Here is a 14,288-nt window from a genome sequence, read left to right as displayed (position 1 = left end):
TTTTTTTTTTTTTTTTTTTGTGACCAGTAAGGGGATTGCAACCCTTGGCTTGGTGTCACGCGCACTGCGCTCAGCCAGTGAGCGCACCGGTCATCCCTATATAGGATCCGAACACACGGCGGGAGCGCCACTGCGCTCCCAGCACCACACTCTCCCGAGTGCGCCATGGGGCCAGCCCACAAAGAAAGAATCTTAAAAGAAGCAAGAGAAAAGCATCAATTTACCTGTAAGGGAGCCCCTATCAGCCTAACAGCAGACTTCTCAACAGAAACTCTACAGGCCAGAAGAAAACGAGATGATGTATTCAAAATACTAGAAGAAAAAAACTGCCAGCCAGGAATACTATACCCAGCAAGGCAATCCCTCAAAAATGAGGGGGAAATAGTGTCTTTTCCAGACAGATAAAAACTGTGGGAATTCACCACCACACGACCAGCGCTGCAGAAGTCCTCAAGGGAGTCCTGCACTTGAAATCCAAAAAACGATAATCACTACCAAGGATACACAAGAAAGAACAAAATCCACTGGCAGAACAACAATGCAGACAAGAAAGAGAAAGAAACAAACTTACTATCACAAACAATCATAATGACAGTGAAACAAAAGCAAATAAACTCTCCGTCTCTTTGGAAGATCGTAGGGAAACAATTCGTTTTTCAAAAACTAGTAAGTAAAAGGGAAGAGTTGAGCATTTATCCTGTCTCCCCTGTATGAGTTGTTCCTCAGGGTAACCACAAATAGCTGAGGAGAGAATATTTCTGTCTACTGAAGTATCCCAGCTAGTAAATAAAGAGGAAATAAAACAATTAGAATATGGGATTTTGCAAACCCCCATTGAAATACTGCATTTAGCAAATGATCATCACTACCTGCTAACGTTACAGCGAGATGATCAGACGTAATGGGCCTCCTGCAGTAAGAACATGCACCTCTGAAGCCAAATTTAACCTGAGTGAGATCAAGCCTCAAGATCCAGCAACCAAGCATCAGAAAATTCAGGGGATGGTAAAACATGCTAAATGACACTCCTGGGATGGAGCGGTCTGTATGTGGGATCCGAACCCTCGGGCGGGAGCGCTGCCGCGCTTCCCAAGCGGCGCACTTATCCAGTGCGCCACCGGGCCGGCCCATGAAGCCAAATTTAACCTGAGTGAGATCAAGCCTCAAGATCCAGCAACCAAGCATCAGAAAATTCAGGGGATGGTAAAACATGCTAAATGACACTCCTGGGATGGAGCCAGCAAATCCAGACCTTGGGAAACTTTATGGGGTAAAAGGGAAAAAATTAGACAAATGTGGAACCTATACATTAACAGAAACTTTAGAGAGCTGACACAGCAACCAATGCAACAAGCAGAACTTGTTTGGATCTTGATGTAAACAAATCAATTGTAAGAAAGAAAGAAGGAGGGGAAGACAACTGGAGAAATTTAAACATGTTTAATGTTTGATTATATTAAGGAATTATTATTGATTTTTAAAACGTGATTATTACTGCAGTTATGTCTTTTATAGAAGAGTTCTTATGTTTTAGAGACACATACTGAAGTATATACAGATGAATGCTGTGATACTGGGATTTACTCAAAATAATCCAGGGGGAAGGCAGAAAGTGAGAGGGGGTACAAATAAGATTGGCCATGAGTTGTTGATTGCTGCAGCTAAATTTATTGTATATGTATTAAATTTTTCATAGTAAAAGTTAAAAAAAAATAAGTTATAGGTGGGTCAGGGAGTTTTCAGGTTGAAGAAACATGTGGCAGGGGCTGTGTACCCTGGTGGCCCAGGCCACCTGTGGCCCTCACAGACTGTGCATGCATCAAAGCAGCGGTGCCATGGGCCATTTGGGGGCCCTGATCTTCATGCTAAGCTCAGGCCATGGCCCACATGGAGGCCTACATCAATTTGGTGAGGATGACAACCTGGAGGAGGGTATCTAGGAACAAAAGGAAAGCTAAATTCGGGTGCTAGAGGTGGCACTGGGTGCACATCTATGAGATACAAAATGCAGGCAGAGGCTCCACTCAGGGGCGCACCTAGTGGTCACTGGACCACCTCATGCAGGCAAGAGCAGCCTGATGAACCTGCTCAGCTAGAAGACTGTGTCCACTCTGTCCTCCAAGCTGGGACCACCAGTAACATGTTGGAGACCCTCGTGACCTGGCCAGGTTCCCAGTACTGCTGAGCAACAAGGTGGGGTTGCAGGAGGGCTTGGGCTTGGGGAACAGGAAGGCCTGCCGCACCTGCAAGAAGCTGAAGCAGGCTGACCTCATCCTGGCCTTGCTAGATGCCTCTGAAATGGCTTCTCCCTCTAGCTGAAACTTCTTGGACACTGGACATGGCTGTAGCCCCTGTAGGAGCCCAGAGCCCCAATGGGAGCAGCCAGCACCTCTTGCTAGTGATGAACAAATTGGACCTGCTGCCCCCTGAGGGTCCATGCCCTGGTCCTGACCTGCCCCTCAACTTGCTGCTATCATGCCTAACCAGGGAGGGACTAGACAGCCTCCTGGATGCACTGAGGAAGGGGCTGGCTGCAGTGTGGGGCCACCCATCCACAGGTCCACCACTCCTGACAGCAAGGAACCAGCATCACCTCCAGGGCTGCCTGGACACCCTCAGCCACTAAAAAACCAGTCAAAACACCTGGTTCTGGTAGCCAAGGAGCTACAGGTCTCTAGGGGTATCTGACCTGCCTCACAGGTGGAGGGGACACTGAGGAAATCCTGGATGTCATCTTCCAGGACTTCTGCGTGGGCGAGTGAGTGGATGCCCAGAAGCTTTGGGGGATCTAGGAACAGTTAAGGCCATATGGGATTCTCGTTCACCGAGGAAGACCTTGATCTGCAAACAGTGAATCAAAGAAGTTGCCTTCAAGGGTAATGAGCTGCCTGCAAGGACTTGCTGGGGATTCAGGCCCTGAAGTAGGGCCAGATGGAGGTTCCTTTGGGATCCAGATGCTAGGGGATCTGAGTGGAGGGTTGGGATGGAGGTAGGAGGAGCTCAGAGGTTTTCATTTCATAGTTTTTAATTGATTTTGCAAGTACTAATGGAATGTAAAAAACTGAGGTGATCCACAGTGTTTCAAAGTAGGAATCTCCCTTACCCCCTCTCCCAGGGTGACGGCTTAACATGTGTCTTTCCAAAACTTTTGCTGCATGTTTTCATACTTGTGGATGCACTTATGAAATATATGTTTCATCTTGTGTTTTGTACATAAATTGTATTGTGTTTATTGCTTTAAAAAAAGTTATTTATGTGGATTTTCGACCAAACAGGGGTCAGGGTCCTAACTTCTGCATTGTTCAAGGGCCAATTGTAGTTGAACAACAGAACAAGGTTCATCTTCTGTGGTGGTTCAAACATGTGACAAATTTTATTTCCAATTTTTGCTTACTATTTTTTCAATTTCCTTCAACTTCAACTACCTCAAACATTGTTCATTAAAAGAATATTAGATTTGGTCTCTTTCAGAGCTGGCTGTAAAATATCAGTTTATTTTGGAAATTGTCTTCTTAACTTTCAAAACAAAGGCCCAAGTTTCAGGAATTTGTTAAGTCTTCTGAATGATTTACAGCCCCTCATATCTTGGAAGCAAAACAAAGAAGGAAAGAAATTTATACCAATGAATTCATCTGGAGCCATAAGCTTGATACTTTTATGTGATGAGTTTTTAATAGTAACTAGGATGACTCTCAAACTCCAAGTACCTTTTGATAAAAAGAAAAGCTTTTACTGGAGATATGATCCATACTGTTCTTTGGGACAGAAAATCTAATGGCATCAGCAGAGTCTGAGGGTTATAAGATCTTGTATTTGTATATCTCTGTTCAGTTATAAATAGCTCTCACATGAACTCTTTTATTGAGCTTCACAACACCCCCATTAAATATGCAAAGACATTTATCCCCATTTCACAGGGAGGAACCTGAGGGTTGGGTGTGTTAAATAAAATGTCCAAGTTCACACAACTGAGAATTCATATCCTGTCTACAAAGCCATAAGGCCCGTGTTATTTTTTACTACATCAACTTTACTGTATTAAAACTATCCTATTTTCCACATAGGCTACTTATAACTGTGGAAAAGTGTGATTTAGAATAGGGTGTTGTTTTAGTCCGTTTTGTGTTGCTGTAACAGAAATACCTGAGACTGGGTAACTTATAAGGAAAAGCAGTTTATTAGGCTTACGATTCTAGGAAAGCTGCATCTGGCACGAGCTTCAGGCTGCTTCTAGTCATGGCAGAAAGTGGCAGGCAGCCAGCAGGTACAAGCAGATCACATAGCAAGAGGAAGCAAGAGAAAGAGAGAGGAGGTGCCAGGGTCCTATAAACAACCAGCTCTCGTGGGAACTAATAGAGTGAGAAGTCACTCATTAATCCCCCCTCCTCCCTCAGGGAGAGCATTGATCCATTCATGAGGGATCCACCCCCATGACTCAATCAGTTTCCAACACTGCCACATTGGAGATCAAATTTCCACATGAGTTTTGGTGGGGACAACACATCCCAACTCCATCAGGTGTTGTTTTATTATTTGTTTGGTTTATCTTATTCTTGCTACAAAAATAAATGTTCATTATAGAAAATGTAGAGGAGATAGATGAGCACAAAAAAGAAAATTAAAATTACCCATAATTTTACCACCTAAAGATAACCACTACTAACATTTCCATATATCCCTATTTCAGTCTCTATCCAATGCACTTACATAATTTTTTAAATATGATGATTTATATATTGTTTTGCGTTTGTTTGTTTGTTTGTTTGTTTTGGCTTGACAACAGATAACAAAAACCTTTTCATGTCTAAAATATTATTTTCTAAAATATTATTTTAATAGCTCAGTAGTGTCCAATATCTTGATAAACCGTTCTGAAGCACCAATAAAATAGCTAATACTTATTAAACACTTCATGTGTGACACACTGAATTTGCCCACCCACCCTACGAGATAGGGACTATGGTTTTTTTCCATTTTACAGATGAGTAAACTGAACCACAGAGAAGTTAGGGAAGAGCATGAAGCCAATCAGTTGGGAGTGGCAGAGCCTGTACGCAAGCCCAGCCAGTCTGGCCCCAGAGCCACTATAGTAGTAACCTCCAACTCATAATCTCCAGCGGCTGGGTACTGGGTTGCTTAATATGAAAAACTTTTAAATTCTAATAACACCCTTGTAGCTACCTTTTTGTGGCTTTATACTTTCCTTAGGAAAATCTCTAGAAATGGAATGACTTGACCAAAAGCTAAGCACATTTTTAGCTAAAAATGCTTAAATTAAAATTTATCCTTAGCTAAACATGTTTATTTTAAAATGTGTTCCAAACTGACTCCCCATAAGGTACAGCAATATACCCAGCAACAGAAAATTAAGCCTTCCATCCCTAATCACTCTTACCAACAGTGGATAAGTTTTTTTAAAGTTTGTCACTGATTAATGACAAATAGAATTTTTTCAATTTGCATTCTTTGATTAATAGAACTAGAACAGTTTTTACATGTTTAGTGACCATTTGTATTTATTCTTTTGTGACATAATTACATATGGTTTCACTGACTTTTCTATTGAAATGTATATCTTTTCTTATTAATTTGCAAGAGTTGTTTATTTAGTAAAAACATTAACCCTTTACTACCTATTTTAAATGTTTCTCAAGTTTGTCATCAGCCATTCAAATTTTGTAATTAAAATACAGTTAATGACAAGTTTGTCATGTGCCTTTTAAATTTTGTGATTAAAATACAGAACATTAAGATATTTAAGAACATAACATCAAACCTATTGATCTTTTCTTTATGGTCTCTTCCTTTGCTTTCACATTTCATTCATTTGTTCAATAACTATTAAGTGGCACCCATGTGCCAGTGTCTATATAAGGAATTTAGAAAGTTCTATCTGCCTCCAAAAATTACATATTTATCAATATTTTATCTTACTAGATTATATTTTTTATATTTAACTTTAATACATCTAAAATTTATTTTTATCTATGCTGATATTTGTGATATGGATTTGTCTCGATTCCATTTACTGAATATGCATTTTTCCACAATGATCTGAAATATACACAACGTTCTTATACATACTTACCACTGGTTCTGAAGCTCAAATTAATTTAAATTAAATCCAGTTTAAATTTTATTTAATAAACCTAAAAATAACTGATATAGGAGATGAAATTGTAAAATTCTATAAATGCATATACTCTGCTTACAGTGAATTTATGTTTTTTGAGGCCCAATATTAACACGGCATTAGTATTATACGAGTTTAAAACACATTCTTCTATATTCTGTTCAAACGTTCTTCTTTTACTGCTGAATTTATTTTCAGTTCTTCTCTTCCTGGTACATCCCTCATTACCTCTACTTACTCAGACCCAATGATTGGTACTGACAAATACAGTATTTCAATGAGTCCAGAATAGGCAGAAATCACTGTGGTTTGGAGAATCAATGAAGACTTCAGGAAGAAGGTGGAATTCACCATGGGTCAGGGGGCAGGGGGAATAAGGTAGGATTTGGATAGGAGAAGAAGGGAGAAATAAGCAGTAAAAACTAGGAAGGAAGGGAGAGTATACATGGCCCGTCCGTGGGAAGCAGGCAGAATACTCTCCAGGGGGGAGGGCTGCTTTTAGTGGGAGCTTGGAGGCAAAGCCATTCCAATGTAGACTGTGCTTATTATTCACCTGAAAGTGTTCAAATGATATGTGTGATATGCTGCCATATATGACAGTACTTCTTGGAAAGATTTGCATTATGTTTTCATTCTATTTTCAATGAACTTTTTGAAGTAGCCTCGTATGTATAGGTTGATATCTGCATAAAAAGTAATTTTGAAGGATACATACCAAAATGTGAATTGTGGTCATCAAAGACTGCAGGGTAGTGGGTTATGTGTTTCCTTATATATATTTGCTTTATCTTTTTGTTTGTAATAAAATATTAATTTTGTCATTAAACAACTTTTTAAGGAAACTTCTTTGAAACAAATTCAAACTTTACGTGAAGCTAGGAGAGTTGGCCTATTGTTAGTTCTTACACATACGCTACTGCACCAGTCTCGAGCAGCGTGTCCCCCGGGTGCCAGGCGGCATCTGGAGCGCTTGGTAAGAATGAAGTTCCTTTCCACCACAACCCCCACAGCGCACGCACCCCAGGCCTCCTGAATCAGCATTGTGGAAATCTGCATTTATAACCCACGACTCCTGGCACGCCAAACAGAAGAATAAACCTTGAAATTTAAAAACTGCTATAAGGGATATAGATATAGATATTAGTCTGAGATGGTGAAAGAGGAAAGAGGTACAGTAACATTAATGAAATGCCTACTGTTTATATTATACCAGGCTAGGTTTAAACAGTGTCTCATTCCTAACAACAAAAACAAAAAAAGGAGATGAACCAGACACAGGCAATACCACCCCATGATTATGAAGCAGATTTACTTAATATTTAGTGTAAAGTAAACAATCCTTGCTTATGTTCCTGAAAAGGGAGTAAACTTTAATTTTCACATATTTCTCTTTAATTTACTTTGACCAAGGAAAAGTAGTGGCACTAAGACTTTTTTTAATAATAGCTCTTTTTTAAAAAATAGTACCATGAACATGCATCTTTTAAATACATATTACCTAACCTAAAAAATTTTTTTTAATTTAACATAGATGGTGCAAATATTATACAGGATCAACTGGGGAAGGAGGAGGAAGCACTGGTTGGAAATACTGGCACTTGCACAAAGTTGCCAATCAAATATCTTCTCCATAGGAGCTTATTTCACAATTCTTCCACGATAGGTGACAGGAATTATTTCCCTCATTCCTCAGAACATGCATCTTTTAAATACATATTACCTAACCTAAAAAATTTTTTTTAATTTAACATAGATTGTGCAAATATTATACAGGATCAACTGGGGAAGGAGGAGGAAGCACTGGTTGGAAATACTGGCACTTGCACAAAGTTGCTAATCAAATATCTTCTCCATAGGAGCTTATTTCACAATTCTTCCACGATAGGTGACAGGAATTATTTCCCTCATTCCTCACATTTACAAAGAAAGCACAGGCAGGTCAATATGAGCAATGGGGAAAGTTTGCAGGCTCCTATCCAGACTTCCAGAACAGTTTTTCCCTTCTGTCTTATCCTTCATAGCTGGGACGGCCCTCTTTTCACCTCTGGTTACCCCACCCTCTGCCTTTCCAGCTCTGCCTTCTTTCATGAAAGATGGTTTTCCGGCTGTGGAACTGCAAGTGTATCGGTGACTCAGAGACAGGAAAGCCACTTACTTCTCAGGGTCTGCCAGAATCCTCAGCCCTTGGCAGTTTGTCTCAGACCAGCCCCCACTTGTAGGCTCAGCCCTCATTTCTGGAATTAATCCTAAGCGTGGGCAGGGGAGTCTTAAGAACTTTAGACCAACCATCTGAGACTCCCTGTCTCCTGGATCCTCTATCTGGTGTCCTAACCACATGCTGAATGCTTGTCCGGGACTCCATCTGTTGATTTTCAACGGCTGCATTTTCCAGGTATTGTAATTTGCTTAATGGGCTGGATTGTACTTATTCACAATAGATCCTCAGCTTACTATGTAAGACTCAAGTATGAATTATGGTTCCTGCAATCAAGTGATCAAAACCTCGAAAGGAAAACAGCTATATAAACAAATAATTATAATATAACATACTTAAAGCTCGATGTAACAACGAGCACAATACCAGAAGTATACATGAAGGATATGAAGGAAGGCTTAACAGGATCTGTCTTGAAGAGCAGAGGACAACTTCACAGAGGAGGTGACATGGAAGGAAGAAAAGAGCATTCCAGAGAGTTGGAATGACGACTCATATGAAGACATAAAATCATTATAAAATGGTGCATTTGGGGAGCAAAAGGTAATTGGTGTGACTAGAGTATATGGGGTGTCAGAGGCAGATTAAGGAGTGAGTCACCCGGCAGCATCCAGGGACCAAGAGACACACTAATGACCCTGGAACTAAAATAAAATGGAGAAATTGTACTTTCCAGGCTCTCACTTAGGAAAGGCATTAGAAGTAGTTGATACTCCAGATCACACTTGCCTGGAACAATAGAGAAGGCACTGAGAGCTGCCAACAGCAGTTCTTCTTTGCCTTTCCTCTATGATGGGCTCGATTTCTCTGCCAAGTAATTGAAAACAATATTAGTTTGAAGGCACATCCAATGTTTAGTGGACATGTAAATGTGTCCATCTAGCCCTGAGGTTTATAACAGAGAGTACTGAGAAATTATGCTGAAATGGTCATAGTAGTTCTCGGTCCTGACCTCAAGTACTTTATCTGTATTAACTCATGCAATCCTTACAACCATCTGTGAGGTAGATACTATTATCCACCCCATATTTCAGATGAATAAGCTGGAGCACAAAGAGGTTATATAACTTTCAGAGTTCACACAGCAAGCATGAAGCCTGGAGTTGAATCAAGTTGGCTGCCTCTAGAATCTCCACGCTTAACTATTCTGCCATATTGAGTTTTCACTTTATCCTCTAGGCGGTGGAGAGCTGGCAAGGATTTTTAAGCAAAAGAGCAATAATTTTGTGTGTGAAGAACACTCTGGAGGAATTTGAGAAGCCTGAATGGAGCTGGAAGAGGCTGGACACAAAATTAGAATAGAAGACTATTGTACCTGCCATGTACCCACCAGAGCAGGAGCCAATGGGGTCCTGAACTAAAGCAGTGGAATGAGTTTGCAGAAGAAGGGAAGACTGAAGAGGTATTAGGGAGGTCAAACACTGAGCTTTGGTAACTAATTACTGGTGAGCAGTGACAGAGATGGAAAAGTCAAAGACCTTAATGACTGGGATAGATGAAAAAATAGTGTTTGTAAGGGGATATACTTGTTTTGGGATAGGGTAAGCTCGCGGTCCTGGATGCCACCAGATAAAGGGACCCAGTGAGCAAGTAAGACAGAGAAACAGAGCTCCATGGAAGGTCTGGTGTTAGATATAAGGACCTGGGAGACCTTGTGTAAGCAGTGACATTGAAGGTACGTATAAGGATAGAAACCTAGGGAAGCAGATAAGGGCATCAGATGAGACCCTGAGGAAGGCCAGAATTTAAGCCAAGGCAGAAGAAGCAGAGAAAGAAACTGAGTAGTGCTTTGAGTGGAGTTGTGTAAAGCAAGGGAGAGGAAAGTTCTGGAAAAGAAGACAAACATTAACAGTGTGAAATGCTTCAGGAGGAGCTTAATCAGATGAACCGATAAAGGGCCTCTGTGAGGGGCACAGCCACTCTCTAAGACACACACAGCCAGGCCCCTTCCTCTTATCCTCACCCCCAACTCCTGCTCCCCACCCCCTTCCCAATTCCAGGGGTCGGGACTAATTTCAAAGCTGCAGCTTTTCCAGCCTTGACTTCCACAGTTATAGTTAAGTACCCCATACAAGTGCTGATGTTCCGCCGATGTCATTCATTATGATGAAGATATTAGAACGTATTTCTCTAGGCTAGAAGACAAAATCCAAGGAAACCATACAGGTGTTCTACCTTTGTGTTTTGATCCACAATCTTCTTCAGATTTTTCAACAGATGATTATTTGGACCACCTTCTTTCTCATTAATATAAACTATCCTATCCAGGTCTGGAAAGTTGCGGTTCAGATCTATTCCCTGGGCATTGCTTCGACCCACAAACCAGTCCTTGAGCTCACCAGGCTGGAAAAAAAAAATCAAAGACAAAAAGCATCAGTTATTTATTATTATCATCACTACATATTTGAGGTCTTATTAATGCTTTTAAAAATAATTTACTAAGATTAATTATTTATTTCAACAATATCCTCTCATAATGGCATTTTCACTACTTTACTGATACAAGCATGAAGGTATTAGGTTTAAAGTATTTGTTAAGAATATTGGAAAATACTTGCGATGAATAATATCTTAAATGTTAATAATAATAATGTTTAAGAGATATAAATTGCAAAAAAATGATCTGTTTCAAACCACACTTATAATTGGATTTAAGTAAAATATTGCCTCTGTAAATCACAACAACCTATTTTTTTAATATTCAAAAGAATAAATAATTAAGATTAGAAGCTTAAAATAAATTTAACATGTTATTTATGCATTAATAGTGCGTCTCCCTCTTACAGTCTTCATGAAAAAATATGACATATTTTTTATGATTTGAGGAATTTCTGATCAATTTAAACCCTTCATTTCACTAATAGTGAAACAACCTATAAAGTAATGAATTTCAAAGATATTCAGTTTTATTTTATAATGTGAATTTTCTTATTTTACTATTAAACTATATCAAATCTGTGATATAGACATAATTCCCATATCTTTGAAGTCATGTAAGCTTAGACTGTGAGGAATAAAAATGTATAACAGAAAATAGCAATGACAATCTTTTGCCCATCTTACTGTTCTGAATATCCCCTTAAAATATCAAAGAACTTAATCTAATATGATAATAGAATTTTTCTCTCATAACTTTAGAAATTATAATGATGTTATACTTAGTCACAGAAATCTACTGTCCAGGTTTCTCACAATGGCAAACTATCAGGTCACTGGATCTTCTTAACTGTAGATAAACACAGTAAATGTTCACTTTGAGGTGTTTCCATAAAATAAGCAAATCATTTCAGACTGTAGAAGACAGCAAATATAATGTCCCCCACCCCTGTCCAGTCAAAATGGGAACACACACCATACATTTTCTATTAAAAAGTCATTAATTTCTAGCTTATATAACAGTTGAAATACATGAGATTATTTTTACTTTGTAGGTAGGGGTTTTTGTTTGCTATTTTGGCTTTTTTTTTTTTTTAACTTTATTCATCATATATCAAAACCAAGGATTAACACTGGTAAAACATTGGTCTGGCCAAAGGTCTCTCTTCCTTGATTTCAGCAGAGGGCACTCTGACACCAGCTCATCCAGAGACAGCCAGGGCATCTTCTCCAATACATGGCAGTAGGTATTTTTCATAATTGTAGATTTTTAGAAGGAAATTAACCTAGTCACAAATATAAATCAGTAAATATAATTTAACTACACAAACAAAAAAATTATTAAAATGTTAACTTATTAACACAATTTCTCATTCACAACCTTGCCGAAGAAACACTCCCCTATAATCCCTTACATTCTTTTTTTTTTTAATTTGATCAACATACGATGTAGTTGATTTCATCCCTTACATTCTGAACATTTTTCTTGCCAGCGTTGAATCACGTGTCACTACTGCTCTCCGCTGCACCGTCTGGAAGGTTTGCAGAGGGCATATGTATGTACACAGGAGCACTATGCACAAACACACGAAACACGAGGCAGGCGTGCCCCATCGGACCTGCCTCACGCTCACCTGAGACGCTGCCTTCTCAAAGCCATCGGGGTTCAGGGAAGGCATGATGTGAATTCGGGTACTGTGGATCAGGTTGACAATCGTCTCGTTCCCCTTCTGGTATTCATTGCACAGGTACTGGGCCAAGAAAACGAGGAGTTCTCGTCCGACAGCCTCATTGCCATGCATATTCCCAATGTATTTAAATTCAGGCTCACCTAAAAGGCCAAAAATAGATAGTATGGAGATATGTTCTATAACCCCAAAGAGAAGGCCAAATATATTGTGTACCTACCCATTTATCACAAATAGCTGACAGCTTCTTTTACCTCCAGAAGTGATGCCTAAGACATCTACCTTAAACATTAAGATATGCCAAACACCTGTTCTGTCCTTCTATTTTGCTCTCCCCAGCTACCCACCTGTTATGTACTGAATTGTGTCCACCCAAAATTCATGTGTTGAAGGCCTGACACCCCACGTGACTGCATTAAGGAGGTTATTCAGGTTACATGAGGTCATAAGAGTGGAGCCCTAATCCCACAGAACTCCTAATCCAATAAGAAAAGGGAGAGACAGCAGAGATCCCTGCTCCCCTGCACCCAGAAGAAAGGCCACATGAAGATACAGCACAAAGGTTACTACCGCCTGCAAACCAGGAAGAGAGGCCTCACCCAAAACCAATCCTGCTGGCACCTGGATCTTGGACTTCTAGCCTCTATAACAGTGAGAAAATAAATTTCTGTTGTTTAAGCCATCCAGCCTGTGATAGTTTCTCACGGCAGTCTGACCAGACTAATACACCAACCTTCCCCCAATAGCTGATAATAATAATAATACACTATGTGCCTCCTATTGGTTAAACACTGTGCTTTGTATGTTTTTCTTATTTAATCCTCACCAAACGTCTATAAGTATTATCAACCATTTCCACTTTACAGATGAGCAAACTCAAGTTCAGACTTCTTTAGGTGCCTGATCAAAGTTACATAGCCCCTGAAGCCAGGATTCAAATGCTGTTCTGGCTTGGGTAAAAGTTTATGGTTTTGTTTTGTTTTGTTTTTTTCTAAACCGTAGTGACTAAAAGGAGCCAGACTGCATGAGTCCAGATCCTAGCACCAATTCTTACTGGCTGGCCTTCAGCAAGTTACTTCAACTCTCTGTGGCTCTGTTTCCCCATCTGAAACACAGAGATAACAATAGATTCTACCTCATAGGGAAGGTTATTATAAGAACTAAACAAAATAGCAAAAGTAAATGCTTAGCACAGTACTTGGCAAATAACAAGTGCTATGCATTTGCTATAATTATTTTTAATATTATTATTATTGCATCACATTACCTTGTCATTGTGAGGTGCTTTGCCATACATAATATAATTTTCCCTTTGCAGCGGCCCACTAAAATGTGGAAGACAGACATTTTTATCATCATTATGGTACAAATGCAACCCGGAGAGGATAGGGTTTGCTGAAGGGCTCAGAATTCAAACATAGACCACTGCTGCTCGCGTCTGTCACTCTCCGGTGCATTCCAGCAGGAGGGATAGAAAAGCAGAGCATAGCAGCCAAGTGGTCTCGTTAATCCTGTCGTTCTGCTTCTTTCTGCTTCATCCATTCCATGGGCCCAATTTCTTTGGTGGAAAGGAATCTCCCATTTACAAAATCACTAGGATTGCGTACTCTTGGTATAAGAAAAGAAGTTGGAATTATTTTTCTCATTGAAATATGTTATCTAAATGTTCTTCACATGAGACTCCTGAATGTCAGATTTAAGTGACTACACTCCTCAGGAAACCATGTCCTTTTGTGACCTCTCAGCCTTATCTTATGCTAATCCTACACTAAGAGTCACGTGGGGGCAGTGTCATGGCTATTTATACCCTCCTCATTTTTTACTTTGAGGGATAGTCTTTACTATGACTACACCCTAGGGACTTGCCCAGAAGATG

General features: G+C 39.8%; 1 protein-coding gene and 1 pseudogene across 1 annotated transcript in view; one reads left to right on the top strand and one right to left on the bottom strand.

Moving 5' to 3' along the window:
* Positions 1 to 14,288, bottom strand: part of CPE (carboxypeptidase E) — a 42,274-nt gene that overhangs the window by 25,082 nt on the left and 2,904 nt on the right. The window contains exons 2-3 of the mRNA XM_008580531.1: positions 12,359 to 12,591; positions 10,524 to 10,691 (exon numbers count right to left, since the gene is read on the bottom strand). Coding sequence (XP_008578753.1) covers positions 10,524 to 10,691; positions 12,359 to 12,591 — 401 coding nt within the window. The remainder of the gene's footprint in view (positions 1 to 10,523; positions 10,692 to 12,358; positions 12,592 to 14,288) is intronic.
* LOC103596812 lies at positions 1,780 to 2,762 on the top strand (annotated as a pseudogene).

Source organism: Galeopterus variegatus, unplaced genomic scaffold (assembly GCF_000696425.1).
Source record: "Galeopterus variegatus unplaced genomic scaffold, G_variegatus-3.0.2 Scaffold2124, whole genome shotgun sequence".
Classification (NCBI taxonomy): domain Eukaryota; kingdom Metazoa; phylum Chordata; class Mammalia; order Dermoptera; family Cynocephalidae; genus Galeopterus; species Galeopterus variegatus.
This window is presented reverse-complemented; position numbering and strand designations above follow the sequence as displayed.